Genomic DNA, 18967 nt, shown 5'->3' with positions numbered 1-18967 from the left:
CCCAATGTTAGGTCAGACTGATTGTATTTCTAAAGTGGGATATACAGAATCTTACATGGATTTTTCAGTTTTTGAGCAAAATAAAATATAATTCTGCAAGTACAAATTCACCCCACAAACTTGTGTGCAGGTGCACGCTCAGGGAAACCAAGTGAGTACATGGGGGCACGAGTGTCTGTGTCAGTGTGCGCGCACGTGACTGCGCGTGTGCGCGCGCGAGCATGGTGCAGTGGGGTCACCCGCAGTGAGCTATGAACCCAAGGTCCCGGTTCAGGCCATCCCCATGGGTACCAGACTTGGTTATCAGCCTCTGCTTGGCCACTTTGCATTGTTGCCTGTCCTGACATCTGTCTTGGAGGATGGTCACCCAAAAAGTCCAAGGCTGAATGTCCCAGACTAAACTGTCCCTGAGGGAGGAAATCAGCTATCCATATATAGTCTGGCCTTCAGGTCACTTCAATGTCACTGAGTCTTAACTGCTCTCTGGACAATTAAACATATGCAGTAAATGCTGCCCATCCCATGAATATACTATCTGCATATGCCACTTAGAGGCACTATCTCTGTGCTCATTTCCTGTTGTGATTCCCAGTCCTCTAACACTTGATAAAAGGAATTTCTCAATTGTACTGAAATCTCTCAAGCCTCGCCCCAATCGATAATCAGCTTCAGCTTTGTATCGCTTCCTGTGATCTCCATACCTTAAAACTCTGATCCATGCCAAATCATATACTAACACTGGCAACCCTCCCTTTACCTACATTTCAAATTACCTTTCTAAGCACCTCTGCTTCTCAACTTCCCGGTTCTCTTTTAAGATCTCCTTTAAAATTCATCTAAAATCAAACATTGGAGTACTTTTTTTTACATTAAAACCATTTGTTCACAAACTAAGCCTAACTGATTACCCCATCAAATATTTTGTACATTCTCAGGACAACTACTCTCCCAGTGCTGACTTCAAGCTGGCTTATCTCCCAGTTCATTTTGATCTGAATACTTGATCTTCAATGCATGATCTTTCTTGTCACAAGCCTTGCTCATCTGCGTAACAAAGCTACCTGTTCACTTTGTTCTGAAGAAGTCATATCAGACTCGAAACGTTCACTGAAAACAAAAAGAACTGCCGATGCTGTAAAATCAGAAACAAAGACAGAAGCTGCTGGAAAAGCTCAGCAGGTCTGGTAGCATCTGTGAAGTGAAATCATTAAAAGTTGAAATGTTAACTGCCAGACCTACTGAGTTTCTCCAGCATGGTGTTTTGTTTCAGAATTCTAGAATATGCAGTATTTTGCTTTTATAGCTCTTCACTTTGTCCTGGTGCTCAAGTTAGCTAATAATTCCTGCACTACTCTCATACCAAGGTGCACATGAAGAGCAACTGAACTGTGAAAGTGAATTACTACTGATTATAGGAAACGATTAAGTGAAGAAACTATGAACAAATCATACTAACCTTGGTTCCTTTCTCTGTGCCTTTATCAGAATGAAAAAGCTGGCAAGGGAGTAAAAGTAGTGGAAATTTTTTTAAAAAGCTGGATTATTCCCAAATTCAAATTATTGTTTTCACCAAATATTAATACCTGATCAATATTAACAGTAAAACAAATTTACTAACAAACTGTACTGCACTACTAATATTCAAGAACTATGAAACTTCTATTTTCTAACATGGCACTTTATGACCTTGCACAGCTACTTAAAAAGAATAAAGGTGCCAATCAAATATTTCCTCATCAAATTGGATTCTTCAATTGCTAGTCATTAAGTATAAATATGCCATGAAGCAACATTATGAAACATTCATGAAAAGCAGGTAAGATATATCAAGAACTGTGTCTTACCTTATCTATACAGTCATCAAAAAATGCAAGGCCAGCATCCTTGTCACTCACAAAAGAACACTCTTCAATGAAGCGAATAAACATCTGTGTTTTAGTCAACTGAACGTAGAATTTATTATGTGCTCTATCTCGAGATTTCAAGAATCCTACCAAAAGGTAAAACACGACAGTTAGATGTTAAATTAGGGCTGTATAATCTTATGGCAGATGCTTCGGTACAATATCCCAGTTGCACAACTTAGTCTTTCATCACAACTACCACTTCAACTGCCAAAAAGGACACTATTCTACATTCCTTCATTTTGTTTCATTTATTTTTCTCAAAAGCAGGAGATTCCCATATTAAGCTGGGTGTCAGAACCAAAGCAAGAATGGAAGTTTCAGAATGAGAGAACATAGAATATTTCTAACATTCTGTACAACAAACAATACCAAGTTCCTTGGTAATCTTTACTCCTTTCATCTCTAATAATTTCAGGTTACCTGATGGCTAGAAAGAAGCGGTAATAACTACTTTTCCAGAAGTAGTCTTTACGAGAATAGTTCTGAAGTCAAAATTTGCAGTCTTCAACAGGGTTTACAATGCAGAGGCACTTTTCTGCCCACTCAACCAAAATGCACATTGACCAGGACAAAAGATTGGCATTGAGCTAGGTGGTTCTCAGTGCACCATTTTTCCAAGTCTTCCATCTCCTGTCTGTAGTCTGCTTCATTGCCATCTGAGATTCAACTGACTACGGTGGTGTCATCAGTGAACTTGTAAATGGCATTAGTCTGGTATTTGGCAATGCAGTCATGAGTATACAGTGAGAACAGTAGGGGGCACCCCTGGGGGGCTCCAGTGTTGAGTATTAGTGAGGATGAAATATAGTCCCCAATCTTCACTGATTGTGGCCTGTGGGTCAAGAAACTGAGGATCCAGTTGCAGTGTGTGGGGCTTAGTCCGAGATCACTAAGTTTACTAATCAGTCTCGAGGAAATAATAGCATTGAAGGCTGAACTGTAGTCAATGAGTAGGATTCCTACTTAGCTGTTCTTGGTGTCCAGATGATCTAAGGAGGAGTGAAGGTTAAATGATATGGTATCTGACGTGGATATGCTGGTCCAAAAGGCAAATTGGAGTGAATCAAGAGCAGTGGGGGGGGGGGCTGGAGTTGATTAATGCCATGACCAGCCTTTCAAAGCACTTCAGGACCAGTGAAGTTAGGGCCACTGGGTAGTCGTCATTGAGGCATGCTGCATAAGCCTTCTTAGACACAGGGATGATGTTGGCCCTCTTGAAACTGGCAGGTTGAAGATACCCGAGAAGACTTCTGCCAGTCGATCTGCGCATGATCCGAGTGCACGGCTGGATACTCCGTTCGGTCCCACAGCTTTCCTTGGATTCACACGAAGTAAAACTGATCTGACTTCTGATGCAGTGACTGTTGGGATAGGTTGATCAGGACTTGTCAAATAGGTGTTCCCTCTCCTCTGAAATTCTGCACAAAGCGAGCATAGAAGGCGTTGAGACAATCTGGGAGGGATGTGTCATCATCTGCTATCTTGCACTGTCTCTTTTTTGAACCTGTGATGTGACTCAGTCCTTACCATAGTCGCTGGATAGCTGTCTGGGTCTCTAGTTTGGATCGGTATTGGTGCTTGTCTGTCTTAATGACTCCGCGAAGGTCATACTTGGATTCCTTATATTTGAGTGGGTCTCCTGATCTGGCCTCACGCCTGGTTTTTAGCAGGTTCTGTATGTCCTGATTCATCCAGGGTTTCCTGTTGGGGAACACCCAAATTGACTTCCTCGGTATGCAGTCCTCCACACACTTGCTGATAAAGTCGGTGACAGTGCTGGCGTACTCGTCCAAGGTACCGGCAGATTGTTTGAACACAGCCCAGTCAGGCGATTCTAGACAGCACTGGAGTTGATCCTCTGTCCCCTCCGACCAGTATTGGACCTGTATCTGAGAGGGGGTCTCCTGCTTCAGTGTTTGCCTGTAAGCCAGGAGAAGAAACATAGCATTGTGGTTGGACTTCCTGAAATGAGGGCAGGGGATGGAATAGCAGGCAGCCTTCACAGTCGTGGAGTAGTGGTCTAAAATGTTCAGGTCCCTGGTGAGGCAGGTAATGTCCTGGTGGTACTTGGGCAACAACTTCCTTAGATTGGCTTGATTGAAGTCGCCAGTTACAATATACAGGGCCTCAGGGTGTTCCGTCTCCAGGATGTTAGTGGTGGAGTACAGCACATTCAGAGCTTCTTCAAACTTTGCTTGTGGTGGTATGTACACTGCAGTTAGTATAACAGCAGTAAATAGCAGCAGACTGTAAAGCGTCCTCAGGTAAGACAAAGGGTGAAAGGGTTTGCTTTTTAATCAACAACTTTTGGTGCACAGACATTGCAACCCTGGGCAGCCATTGCTCCCCAAACCTTGAGTTCCTCACCATCAAATGCTGCCCACAGGCATTTACCGTTGCTATACTAACTGCTATGTACATACCGCCACAAATAAAAGTTTGAGGAAGCTCTGGATGTGCTGTTACTCCATCACCAACACCCTGGAGATACAACACCCCAAGGCTCTGTTTTTGAAATTGAATTCAATCTGGATAAGTGTGGAGATGATGCACTTGGGTGTGACAGACAGGGCAAGAGAATGATCAAGCCCTGGAAAGCACTGAAGATCGGAGGGGTCCAGGTGTGCATGCCCACTTATCCCGAATGCAACAGGAAAGGGAGATAAAATTGTTAAGGATGCATATGCCTTTATTAGCCAAGGTGAAGAGTTAGACAGCAGGGAGTTAAAGCTGAAACCATATAAATGTTAGTGAGGCACAACTGGAGTACTGTGCAGAGTTCTGGAATCACATTATAGGACGGATGTGATATTACTGGAGGAGGTGCAGAGGAAATTTACCAGAGTATCACCTAAAGTTTTAGTTATGAAGAGTGACTGGAAATACTGAGGTGGTTTTTCTTGGATCGGGGGAGACTCATGGGGGAGCATGATGGAGACGTATAACATGATGAGGAACACAGATAGGGTGGACTAGAATAGACTTTTCCCTTTCGTGGAGGGATCAATTGGCCAGGAGACACAGATTTATCCAAAGGATCAGGAGGTTGAGGATCAAAAGGGAATCTGGAACACGTTTATGAAACATTTAGATGTGCACTTGGGGTGCCAATGCATCCAAAGTTCTGCACCAAGTTTTGGAAAACAGGATTATAATAGTTAGGTGGTTGTTTTTGAATGGCACAGACGATGAGCTGGACAGTCGTTTTCCAGTGCTGTAGATCTCCATGATTCTACTGAAGGAGGAAAGTAAAACACATGGACATGTTCCAAGGCATCTTTACATAATAGAATTATATGAATACTTTTCTGTAAACTCCCACTCAGATCACAGTGACATCATCACAATTTAACTATTAAATGGGAGCAAATGTACTTCAGCAGGGAAGCTGACAATAAAAACAGATCTCAAAGCAGTACACCCTATTTCCTGAAGTATTTCCTAGTGATCAGTTAAACTGGCCCTTGCAGAGAAATATAGACAGTTCATCCATCTTTATTTTGCTTGGAAATGCACCAATCCTATAAACGTTTTCATTCAATTTTTTAAAAAATCTTATTCATTTGTGGGTTGTGGGCATCGCTGGCTGACCAGCATTTATTCCCGTCCCTGGTTGCCCTTGACAAAGTGGTGAGCTGCCTTCTTGACCACAGCCCACCTGCAATGGGTTGACCCACAAATGTTGTGAGGTAGGGAATTCCAGGCTTCTGACCCAGTTACAGTGAAGAAACTATGATATTTCCAAGTCGGGATGGTGAGAGGCTTGGAGGGCAACCAAGGTAGGGTTCCCATACGTCTGCTGCTGCCCTTGTCCTTCCAGATGGAAGTTACGTGCTGTCTGAGGATCTTGGGTGAACTTCTGCAGTGCATCTTGCTGATAGTACAACACTGCTGCTACTGAGCATCGGTGGTGGAGTGAGTGGATGTTTGTGAATGCAGTACCAATCCAGCAGGCTGCTCTGTCCTGGATGGTGTAAACTTAAGAGTGTTGTTGGAGCTGAACTCATCCAGCCAAGTGAGGTGTATTCCATCACACTCCTGACTAGTGCCTTGTACGTGGTGAACAATCTTTGAGGAGTCAGGAGGTGAGTTAATCGCCGCAGTATTCGTGGTTTCTGAGCTGCTCTTGTAGTCACTGCATTTATGTGGTGAGCCCAGCTGACTCTCTGATCAATGATAACTCCTAGTGGGGGATTTAGTGATGGTAACACCATTGAATGGCAAGGGATGATGGTCAGATTATTTCTGTTTGATGGTCATAGTCTGGCTTTTATGCGGCACAAACGTAACTTGCTACATGTCTACCCAAGCCTAGATACAATCCAGATCTTGCTGCATTTGTACAGTAACTGAGTCGTGAATGATGCTGAACATTGCGCAATCATCACCGAACATCCCCAATTCTGACCTTATGATGGAGGGAAGGTCATTAATGAAGCAGCTGAAGATGGTTGGGTCGAGGACATTACCCTGAGCAGCTCCTGCAGAGATGTCCTGGAGCTGAGATGACTGACCTCCAACATCCACGACATCTTCCTATTTGTTAGATATAACTCTAATCACCAGACAGTTTTCCCTCCGATATCCACTGATTCTAGTTTTGCAATGTCTCCGTGATACCACACTTGGTCGAATGTAGCATTGATATCAAGGGCTCTCACTCTCAACTCAACTCTGAAGTTCAGCTCTTTTGTCCACGCTTGAACCAAGGCTGTAATAAGGTCAGGAGCTGAGGGCCCATGGCAGAACTCAAATTGGTGCCAGAGCAGGTGCTGCTTGATAGCACTGTTGGTGACACCTTCCTTCACTTGACTGATGATCGACAGTAGACTGATGGGTTGGTAATTGGTCAGGTTGAATTTGCCCTTTTTTTTTTAAAATGTACAGGATATACTTGGGCAATTCTCCACATTGCCAGCTAGACGCTAGTGTATTAACTGTACTGGAAGAGCTTGGCTAGGGGAATGGCAAGTTCCAGAGCACAAATTTTCAATACTATTTCCAGAATGTTGTCAGGGCCTTTAGCCTTTGCAGTCTCCAGTGCCTCCAAATGTTTCTTGATATCACATGGAGTGAATCGAATTGGCTCAAGACTGCTATCTGTCATGCTGGGAACCACTGGAGGAGGCAGAGATGAATCATCAACTTGGAACTTCTGGCTTAAGACTGGTGACAAGGCTTCAACTTTATCTTTTGCATGGATGTGCTGGGCTCTTCCTTCATTGAAGATGGGGATATTTGTAAATTCTCCTCCTCCAATGAGTTGTTTAATTGTCCACCACCGTTCACAACTGGGTGTGGCAGGACTGCAGAGCTTAAATCTGAGCCATTGGTTGTGGGCGCGCTTCGCTTTGTCTATCACCTGCTGCTGATGCTGTTTGGCATACAAATAGCCCTGTTTGGTAGTTGCACCAGGTTGATAATTCATTTTCAGGTACACCTGGTGCTGCTCCTGACATTGCTCTCCATGGAACCAGGGTTGATCCCTTGGCTTGATGGCAATGGTTGAGTGGGGAATGTACAAGGTCACAAGGTTAGAGATTGTGTGGAATACAATTTTGCTGCTGTTGATGGCTCACAGCACCTCATGGATGCCCAGCCTGGAGTTGCTGGATCTGTTCGAAGTCTGACCCATTTAGCACAGTGATAGTGCACACTACACAATACAGATTATTCTTAATGTGAAGTCAGGACTTCGTCTCCACAAGGACTGTGCGGTGGTCACCCTTACTGATACTGTCATGGACAGATGCATCTACAGCTGGCAGATTGGTACGGATGAGGTCAAGTATGTTTTTCCCTCGTTGGTTTCCTCACCACCTGCTGCAGACCCGGTCTACCAACTATGTCTTTTTGGACCCGATCAGCTCGATCTTTACTGTGCTGCTGAGCCACTCTCGGTGGTCAACAGTGAAATCTGCCACCAAGAATAGGTTTTGTGCCCATGCCAATGTGGTAGAGATATGATCATGTCCAATGCTGTACTCCCTTCTCTCCTGAAGCTTCTTCAAGAATCAAGATGAAGGTTTTATGAACAAATCAAGACTTGATTCAGGGGATGATACTTGTGAGGCAGAACAGTAGCTTTAATAAAGTACTGAATAATGTGAGCAGTACAAGGAAATTATATTCAATTATTATTAAACAAAGACATACCATTACTACCAAAGATGACTGATCAGAAGGATCCACAATGATTAGATTACCTACTGTGCGGAAACAGGCCCTTTGGGCCAACAAGTCCACACCGACCCTCCAAAGAGCAATCCACCCAGACCCACTCCCATGACTAATGCACCGAACAGTGTGGGTAATTTAGCATGACCAATTCATGTAACCTGCACATCTTTGGACTGTGGGAGGAAACCGAAGCACCTGGAGGAAACCCACACAGACACTGGGAGAATGTGCACAGACAGCTGCCTGAGGTGGGAATTGAACCCGGGTCCCTGGAGCTGTGAGGCAGCAGTGCTAACCACTGAGCCACCGTGCCGCCCCAAATGAGTGCTTAATATTTTGTATATCTCATTTCTATCCAAATGGAAGCAAAGTACAAGTGAGAGCCCTTTCAGAGCGGAGATGGAGTTGTTGCGTTCAAGCTAAGTTACACAAGAATCTCTCAGCAGCATTCAAACCAGTCAAACAAACTGGTGCAAGTCTCAAATCAATTTACTAGAAAAACATCACATTCTTAGTTAACGAATAAAACTTATTTCGCTAAACAAATAATGACAAAGGAAAAGCCCAACATTGTCAATTAACTGGACCCATCTTTCAACTTGCAGCACAAAAGTTAAATCAACAAATTGACTGTTGAGATACTGAAATTAAATATATTAGCTATGTTTGATTAAAAACATACCTTGAAGATCATAAAGTGAATTTGCAGAAGTGGTTTTCTCAGAAGGTGCCTGGGTTATTGGTTTAAGGTATGTTCTATATCCTTTCAATATTGAGGCCATGAAACGCAAAAAAGCTTCCTGGATTTCCATTTCCAATGAAATCATCTTTTTATGCCATGAAAAGTCAGCCTCTATCGGCGTCATCTCAACAGCAGACCCTTCCTGTGCTCTCCTGTGAACTGCAGAAATCAACAGAATCAAATCGTCCACAAACTATAGCAATTAAATTTGTTGATAAGTAGACACGTCCGCATTTAACTTCACTTTGAAACTTAGTCAGCCAACCAGAGTATGAACCTAATGGAAAGGAACTAAAGTGTGCTCAGAAACAGATACCTGGGGTTACAAATAAGAATTGAGCTGACTGGAATAGGTTATAGTTTCAACAATATTTTCTATTTTCTAAATGAGGACAGAACAGAAAATGGCTGAAATTATGATTATTTTGTAAAGAGCAATATTGGCAGCAAAATTGGAATAGCATGTACTTTTTCAGATACCATGACAAAAATATCTTGGAGAGGGCATACCCCTCAGTAATTCTTCAGCTTGATGATGATCCATCAATTTAAAATGCTCAGAGAATGAGCAAATAAATGAGAAGAAATTAGAAGAAAATTTACACGTTGTATGTATTCAACTTTAAACCATAGGTACATTAACCAATAAAACAGTTTAAATTTATGTCATTTAACTCAAAAAATGAACAGAATTTGTGTTGAATCTCTATTTTGCATATTTTTGTTGCTTAATTAAAACCAATGGCTAACTTAAGCTCAAAACCTGGAATCAGCATAGCTCCATCTACCCTAGAAGTGTAACAGGATTACTTAAGAGTGAGTGAAGTTAATTACAATAGAAGCCTCGATTGATCTTGGGACTAGCAGGTACCTAAAAAGCAAAACGCCCATCCAGCGTTACTCAGTGCTCCTGGATTGTCACTGTAATCTAACGATTAGATGCAGCAATGAACACAGTAGTTAAGTCTAAGGTTACCATCATCTTCAGGAAGTTGACAACAGGTATGCTTTTGTCTTTCAAATGATATCTCCACAGAAGAACTTATACTCTTAAATATAGAAGCAATGCTCTGATACTAAATGCTTTAACAGATAGTTTTTTAGGTTTTATAAAAATGAGTAGAAAAGGGGGGTCGATTTCTGAAACTAAAATTATCAAAACAAACTGGTATCCAATTTCGGAAGAGCAAATTCTCACATTTAATTATAGATCGAGAATAACAACATTGCAGTTTCTAAATAATTATTCCAATTCGCGATTACGTTATAATATCTTAAAAAATGGGAAACTATTCTTTTGTTTTCTTACTCAGTGAAAGTTGGTTTTGTAGATTCACCAATGAACTGAACAGTGTCTTCCCAGGCTTTTTTGGAAGCTGCTTCCAGTTTAAATTTTTCCGATCATCAGATCTACAAAACAAAAGCCAGAATAAACTTAATCAATAATGAGCATTCTGAGGTCAGGTAGGACACAGTATGTAAAGCAAACCGTCCTTTACCGTGTTCCAACAATGTAGCTCAACTCCAATCTCAACTACACCTGGCTTGAGTACAACTGCATCACCCAGTCAGCCTCATGTCCCCATACCTCCAACTTATTTTAGTTAGCCTCGACTAAAATTTGTAGCTTTCCAGAGTCTCCCCAGTTTTGTCTCTTATAACTTTACCTACCTACCCTCAGACTTACACTGGCTTCCAGTCTAACAATATCTGAAATTAATATTCTCCTTCTCATGTACAAGCCTCATGGCAGCCTTCCACTCTCTCTCTCTACAACCTCCTGCATTTTTAAGACTCACCATTCAGCCAGTGTTCCTCAATGTGTGTGCGAGTGAACGCCCAACTTCTTGCACCCACTATTGGCAACCATGCTTTCAGTTACCAAGGTCTTGAAGTCTGAAATTCCCTCTGCTCTCTTCAAAATCATTCCTTAAAACCTACCTCTTGGATTACACTTTTGGCTACTTAAGTATATGACTCTAAGTCAATTAAGTAGACAAGAGTCATGGAGATGTACAGCATGGAAACAGACCCTTCGGTCCAACTTGCCCATGCTGACCAGATATCCTATATCTCGTCCCATTTGCCAGCATTTGGCCCAAATCCCTCTCAACCTTTCCTTGACCTAGTGACAAGTTTTGCCTGAACCATGTTGATTAATTGCCTGAGGATGATTTACAATATTAAGAATCATCGAATGAAAACAAGCTGTTATCTTGTAGTTTTGTTGCTCATTTTTGAGTTCAGTTCCTGGACTAATATCATCAGGCTTTTCTTTTTCATACACAACATTAACTTTCAGAGAGGAATTAGATGCATTTAAGTAACATTATAAGGCTATGGGGAAAGAGAAATGAACTAACTAGATAGCTCTCTTGAAATGCAGAGATAGAAACTAAACAAGTGGCCTTCTGTGTGGTAAACTTCTATAATAGAATAACTTAGTAAAAATACACAACTAGTAATTAAAGTGTTTAACTCTGACTGATGAACAAAGAATTTCAAGGATTACATTTCAGTGCTGACAGTACGAATATACTTCTATTACTTCCTTGGTTAAGGGAAAAACAAGAGCCCAAAAACTAGCTCGGAAATTCTTAACTCAAAGATAACAAAGAAGTCACAGAAGCAATACAGATACTTACAGATATATTGTATTTGTATCCAGGTCCACACACACAACATCCAGGGGTGGATCATAAAGATCAAAATAGCGTGAATCAACACCTACAATAAATGGAATAGGGGCATTGAGGACTCCAGCGAGGGACAATGGACAAAGTGGAATATAAGGACATTGCCAGTGGAAAGGAAATATCATCTGAAAACACAATAGAAAACAAGTAAACAGTTTTAATACAGATTACTAGCTTTATACAAATCCAAACAGAATTTAGGTGAACACAAATACTTACAGTTACAACAGCTTCAGCCACACCGGTCAACACTGCAGGCCTGAGAGAGTGCAGCAGAACTTTGTTTTCCATCAAGACAAAATATAGTAAAATCGCACAATTCTCGGCACCCAAGTTCATGAGCAAAGTGCTAAAGTTTGCTCCTCTAAATAGGAAAACAATGATGTTTATAGATATTTTCAGGTCAAATATTTGGCAATTATGCTTCAATACTTTCACAATATTGTTGCATATTGATGATTTAAGTCACAAATTCAAATAAAACTTTAAAATCTGTTGAATAACGCAAGATTTTATACAGAAGAGAGCTTCCCAAATAAAGCTTTTATGCATACTATTCCTGGTCCAGTAGAGGAGCAAAAAGTTTTTAAAATTCCAATTAGTTTTTGTAAATTACTGCAATAAATATAGTACAAGGAACAATTTTTGTGGTCTGCAGTAACATGACAATCAAACTATGAAGAGTTGTAAACCATGAGATATCACATTGCAAGACCACAATGCCCCTCAAATATTCATACCTTTCATATTTTGTCTTAATATTTTCTTTGTCCCTTTCCAGAACTGATGAATATTTTTGCAACTACGAATACATACATCACATGCTTAAGTTACAACAGCAGAATTACTTGCATGCATCTCTACATTACAGATTGTATTATTTGTGAAGCAGAAGTATTGCTAAAGGGATACAGTCTTCTCCCTGCATTTTTATAGGGAGATATCTTCTTGTATGTAACTAACATATGGGCCAAGATTCTTTAAATCAGGTCAGAAACAATTTTAAAAGCAATCATTCCCAACATCAACTTTTAAGATCAACTCTTCCATCACAGCATATTTAATTTTTAAAAAGTGATACTCGCTGCAAAAAAATGTTCAAATGTGATAGCAGCATTCAATCAATATTCCAGCCAGAGGAACAATAGGAATGTCAAAGCATACTCTCAATTCTGCAGTCACTACGATGACCCATGTTAAACAATGGCCAATTCAAGTGCTCCGATGCATTTAACAGTGAAACATAAATGTCTAGTTAAAACAAAAACATGATTTGTCCCCCTAACTGCTTAATAAGTAATATACAATTTTATATATTGCCACAGAACCGAAAGTCAGGCTCATCCTTCTGCTCCTTGAAGTAAATAACTGAAACTTGACCAATCATTGTAATTAATTTGTTAAAAATTCAGTAGGTAGCATAATGAACTGAACCTTTTTGCAAATGCACACCATCTGGTTCCTTGGATTTTAAATAATTGTAATATTTGTTTTGAACAATGAGATTAGACATTCTGATTCCATGTTTACAGCAGTGCAAAATCAGAGGACAAAACCAATAACCTGTAGAGGTGAACTGACAGAATTTCAGAATCCAGAATTGCTGTTTTAGGAAGTACTGTAACAGAAGTTCTAAGCAGAGATTAGGATTGCCTCAAAGACTTTCACTCTAATAGACCTTACCTTTAAATTATCAATGTTGGTACTGGGGATCCAAAGTGGAGAAAGTACTCCATTAGTATGACATCTTGCACATGGATGAACACACCAAAATTAAACCCTTTACACAGCCATTTAATAAAAAGTCACTTATCGTTGAGTGCATTAATGCAACAAAAAAAAAGAACTTTTCAGGTTTTAAGCAGAAGTAGTCAGTGTCAGCAGGCTCACAATAGCAAGAAAAAAAAATGCTTCGCAATCGTCAAAGCTCCAAATTATGATTAGGGGGACGAGAGGTTGAACCACAATAAGGTGCATCTGCAATTACGTACTGCCAGTAATCAAGCATGAACTTGGCATTAGGCATGAGTTGGAGGACAGTTGGCATTCAAAATCGTTCCTTAAGTAATACTTCCAGACATTGATCATGGCAAGGTGTGGGCACTGAAAAGTGTAGTCGTTATCATCATAGCCATTAAAACAGCAATAAACTTGTTTACTGGGGATCGATACAGGTTGTAACGTTTTACTTGATATTTATTCAGCAAGCTTAGGTCTAATCAATGCTACATAAAGTTAATTAAAATTATGGTTTTGCAAATATGTTTCCTTTGTAAAAACTAAAACAGTAATTCAACTAAGTTGTGCAAATCAAAACAAAGCCGAAGAAAATTGGACAAAGACGTAATGAGTGAGGCAAACAGAGAAGTGATCAAAGCCAAAAAGCATAACAGGATAAAAGAAGGAGGCTTTCATTTGGTTCGGGGAAAGAAAGATCACATGATTACTTTTTGGATTCCAGCTTACCTCAAAGGCAAGGGGGTTGAAACTGGCTGAGACAGGATCAAGGCATCAAGTGCCGACAGCTACAAAACAGAAGACAAGTATTCAGTATCAAGTTCTATTTAAGTAAAAATGATAACATTCTTACATTGTTGTATTAAAAAAAAATCAAGTTCAACTCTCCACAGCTAATTTTGTATTACTAGCAATGTGCATACACATTACCTGAACCAAGATTCTTGGCCTCTGGGCTGATGGGAAGGGAACATTATGCATGAAGTGGGATATATGCCTATAAACAATATAAGAACAGTCTCAAAAAATGATAAATGGCAAAACAAAAGCGATTATAATTAGTATGCATTAAACAGAAGAAATGCAACAAACAGAAAACAGTATTATCGCAGCAAATGTCTCCAGGCAGTATCAATCAGTATTCTACTTGTGACCCAGTTTTGATACTGACTGACTGTTGTGCTGTACGTGAACTTCAACTAAATTCAAAGAACTAATCAACAAAAAGAAATAAAATGGGTAGGTATTAGCATAACTAACAGCACAACATATGGTAAATAAATACAGAAGTCAATGGTCATCAGAAACTTGCCTGCAGCTTTTAGGCTCAAGAACGTGAGAGCTTCCAATGAATTAACACAATGTAACTGATATATGAACCGCAATTTTTGCTTTAGAACAAATAGGATCACTACTTTATACACCTATGACATGTTGGGGAGGGGAAGATATTCTATTCACAAAACAAGATGAGATTCAAAATGTTGGATTTACTCTCTTTGGAGAGGGGAGATCTGATAAATCTAAGATAGATCGTGACAAGGAGAAACATTTCCCATTAGCTGATAGTAGAATCACTGGGGGGGGGAGGAGGTTAAGATTTAGAGCAAAAATAACAGGAATACATAAGGAAGAACTTTTAAAAAAATAACCCAGCAAGTGACAGTGACCTGGAACTTTACCCAGAAGGGCAGTAGATGGGGAAAGAAATAAATTTGGAAATTTTGAATGAAATAATCTTGCAGGATGACAGGGACAGATCAAGAGAATGGACTGCTTTAAAGACAGCCAATATGAACTTAACAGACTGGAAGACACCCTTCTCCAAGTAATCAGACTCTAAATGATCACTTCTGGCAATTAAAAAATGTAATAATTAGAGCCACTGTAGTTCACTGTTTTTGGTGCTGGCTATCATCCAAGTCCCTGGTTTATATCCTGGGCTAACTGGTGAGAGGAACACAGGGCGGTGTTGATGCCTTAAACAAACCACAATATCATTCTTTGTCGAGTACAAATTTATTGGTAATTCAGCATAAATGGAGAGCTTCACTCAAGCACGATAGGATAGCTAACATGGGAAAAGAAAAGCATGACACTGGTGCAACAGTGGATGCTCTTTTGACAACAAACAAAGGCAGCACATTCTAATTCTAATTTATACCATGCCTAATGTGATGCACCCAAATGGATTGATGACATGGGAAGTCTTCCACTTCCAAATACCTCACCTTGACCAAAACATTCAAGATTTTTCTCATGCTAAAACCTGCTAATCATTATCCCATCCAGCGAACTGCCTACTGAGGAACTTACATTAAAACTTATTAATGCTCCCCTGGTCAGTTTGCATGATCTAACCTTGAACTCATTCAAACCTCTGATTCCATTACCCCATTCCGTTTTAATTCCTCATCCTTTACTTTTGTGCTTTGTGATCTTCATTAGTTCCCAGTCTAACATATCAAGTTGACAATATTAATCTCTTCATGGTCGCACTTTTCTCCATCTCCAAAATCCACTCATATACTTCTTTGGTCACCCTCACTGCCCCTTCTGAAAACAGTGTACAACCACCTTCATGCACACTAGCAATGAGATGCCCAGATGAAAACAAAATATTGCTGGTGCTGGAAATCTGAATTAAGCAGATCAAGTGCTGAAAAAACTCAGCAGGTCTGGCATTATCTGGGTTATTTATCTGAGAGAGAAATCGGGTTAATGTTTATGGCTCTTGAGAGCTGAGTTTCTCCAGCACTTGCTCTGCTTAATTCAGATTTCCAGCATCAGCAATATTTTGTTTTCATCTGGGCATCTCATTGCTAGCGTGCTGCTTTCCTGTGCTGGTGGACCTAATTAGAAACTGGCTTAGAAACCTTACAATGTTGTACCTTCAGACATGTGCAAATGTTCACCAGACAGTCCAGGTAAAAAAACATTATCTTACTTTTGAAAAAGAAACATTCAGCTAAGGAAATCTCATGGATAGCCACAGGATATGGTGATTGACACTTCTGGAAGGTCTTTTTGTCCTTCCAAGACAGTATGGCTGCCTGAATCCACAGGTCAAGCCATCTTTAGTACCATTTTAAATGCCAGTTTTAAAAACCAAAAGTCAGTTTCTCAAGATTTCATGCTGTTTACAGGTCAAGATTAAGAATTATGTGCCTTCTCAACTTAGTAGACGACAACAGCTTGGAATCAACTAGGCAAAGTGAGGATTGCAAATGCTGGAGATCAGAATTGAGAGTGAGTGTGGTACTGGAAAAGCACAGCATCTGAGGAGCAGGAGAATCGACGTTTTGGGCAAAGCTCTTCACCAGGAATGAGGCTGTGAGCCGAGGGGATGGTGAGATATAAATGGAGTGCTTTTGTGTGTGTGCGTGTGCGCGTGTGTGTGTGTGTGTGTGTGCGCGCGCGCGTGCGTGCGTGCGTGCACACTGGCGGGGCTGGGAGGATAGCTGAAAGTGTGATAGGTAGATGGAGGTGGGGGTAACGATGATAGGTTGGAGAGAAGGTTGGAGTGGACAGATGGGAAGGAAGGTGGACAGGTTGGACAGTTCATGAGAACGGTGCCAAGTTGGAAAGGTGGAACTTGGTTAAAGGTAGGAGAAGGGAAAATGAGGAAACTGGTGAAATCCACATTGATGCCATGAGGTTGGAGGGTCCCAAGGCAGAGGACAAGGCGCTCTTCCTCCAGGCATCGGTTAGTTAGGGAGTGGCGATGGTCTGCCACGATGGACTTTGATGGAGGGGAGAGTGGGTGTGTTTCTGGTCACATTTTTGTCTGCTTACTATGTGCAAAAATACCTTGCAAAAACTTGTAGGACATAACATTACCACTCCCTAACTACTCGTGCCCGAAATCGGAGGGCAGAGGCCTCTGGGAAAGGACAGACTTCTTTTTATTTCCGTCCAGCTATATAAGTCAGTGTTTTCTAAACCCGAGACTGTACCTTTGTAGGGCCTCCCATCCAACCACCTCCTATAACCTTAAAGACCATGGAGACATCAGGTAAGCGCCTCTTCTTTTTTACTTTGTGATAAGGGGACTAATAGAGATGGCAGTGCAGGGAGAGGAATGTTCCTCCTGCATGATGTTTCAGGTGATGAACACCATTAGTGTTCCATCCAAGAACATCTGCAGGAAGTGCACCCAACTCTCGCTCCTCCAAGACAGTGTTAGGGAAATGGAGTGGGAGCTGCATGAACTTCGGATCATTTGGGTGCAGAGGCTGTGATAGATAAGAGTTACAGGGAAGTAGTTACTCCTAGGCACGGTGGCTCAGTGGTTAGCACTGCTGTCTCACAGCACCAGGGTCCCAGGTTTGATTCCAGCCTTGGGCAACAGTCTGTGTGGAATTTGCACATTCTACCAGTGTCTGCGTGGGTTTCCTCCGGGTGCTCCGGTTTCCTCCCACAGTCCAAAAACGTGCAGGTCAGGTGAATTGGCCATGCTAAATTGTCCGTAGTGTTAGGTGCACTAGTCTGGGCGTGTTACGCTTCGGAGGGTCAGTGTGCACTGGCTGAGCCAAAAGCCCTGTTTCCACACTGTAGTGAATCTAATCTAATCTAGGCACCAAGAAAGTTGGGTGACTGTTCGAAGGGGGAAAAACAAAAAAAACAAAGTCAGTGTAGGTATCCCTTGTGGTCGTTGCCCTGAAAAGGAGCAACATTTTGGATACTGTTGGGGTGGGGTGGGGAACGGAACAACTTACCAGAGGTATGCAGTGTGGCCCAGGTCTCTGGCACAGAGCCTGTCCCTGTTGCCCAGAGGGGAAGGAGGGAAAGGAGGAGTGTGTTGGTCACTGAGGACTCAATAGTTAGAGGCTCAGATAGAAGGTTTCTTGGGACTAAACAAGACTCACAGTTGGTGTGTTGCCTCCCAGCTGCCAGGGTCAGTGATGTCTCAGATCCTACCTTTGGCGTCCTGAAAGGAGAGGGTGACCAGCCTCAAGTCATGGCCTATGTATGTAGGTACCAACGACATAGGTAGAAAGAGGGATAGGGATGTAAGGCAGGATTTCAGGGAGCTAGGGTGGAAGCGGAGAGCTACAACAGATTTGTTATCTCTGGTTTGTTACCCGTGCCACGTGATTGTAAGGCAAAGAATAGGTAGAGATATCAGCTAAACATGTGGCTACAAGGATGGTGCAGGAGGGAATGTTTCAGGTACATCGATAATAGGGGCTCGTTCTGGGGAAGGTGGGACCTGTACAAACAGGACAGTCTTCACTTGAACCAGAGGGGTACTAATATCCTGGGTGGGAAATTTGCTGGTGCTATTTGGGTGGGTTTAAACTAGCTCAGCAGGGGGATGGGAACCTGAGGTGTAGTTGCAGTGCACAGGAGGATGAGAGTAGGGAGGACAGATACAGGATTTCAGGGTCACGGGAATGTGCTGGCAAACAACGAACTGGTTTGAAGTGTGTCTACTTCAATGCAAGAAGTATCCGAAATAAGGTAGGTGAGCTTGCAGCATGGATAGGTACCTGGGACCTGGATGCTGTGGCCATTTTGGAGACATGGATAGAACACGGTGAACAGGCGGTAAAAGGGGAGGTGTGGCCTTGTTAGTCAAGGACAGTACAACGGAGGCTAAAAGAACTTTTGACAAGGACTCAGCTACTGAGGTAGTATGGCTGAGGTTAGAAACAGGAGGAAAAGAGGTCACACTGCTTGGAGTTTTTTTTTAAATAGGCCTC

General features: G+C 41.6%; 1 protein-coding gene across 10 annotated transcripts in view; it reads right to left on the bottom strand.

Annotated features, from left to right (window-relative positions):
* Positions 1-18967, bottom strand: part of dennd4c (DENN/MADD domain containing 4C) — a 152286-nt gene that overhangs the window by 55343 nt on the left and 77976 nt on the right. For all 10 annotated transcript variants that reach the window (XM_072590161.1, XM_072590138.1, XM_072590159.1 and 7 more), the window contains 8 exons: positions 14193-14259; positions 13992-14050; positions 11745-11889; positions 11475-11650; positions 10139-10239; positions 8770-8988; positions 1845-1990; positions 1457-1495 (listed from right to left, as the gene is read on the bottom strand). In XM_072590161.1, the coding sequence (XP_072446262.1) occupies positions 1457-1495; positions 1845-1990; positions 8770-8988; positions 10139-10239; positions 11475-11650; positions 11745-11889; positions 13992-14050; positions 14193-14259 (952 nt within the window). The remainder of the gene's footprint in view (positions 1-1456; positions 1496-1844; positions 1991-8769; positions 8989-10138; positions 10240-11474; positions 11651-11744; positions 11890-13991; positions 14051-14192; positions 14260-18967) is intronic.

This window comes from Chiloscyllium punctatum, chromosome 2, assembly GCF_047496795.1.
Source record: "Chiloscyllium punctatum isolate Juve2018m chromosome 2, sChiPun1.3, whole genome shotgun sequence".
NCBI classification, from domain to species: Eukaryota; Metazoa; Chordata; class Chondrichthyes; order Orectolobiformes; family Hemiscylliidae; genus Chiloscyllium; species Chiloscyllium punctatum.
The sequence above is the reverse complement of the archived record's forward strand: the minus strand, read 5'-3'. Positions and strand labels throughout refer to the sequence as shown.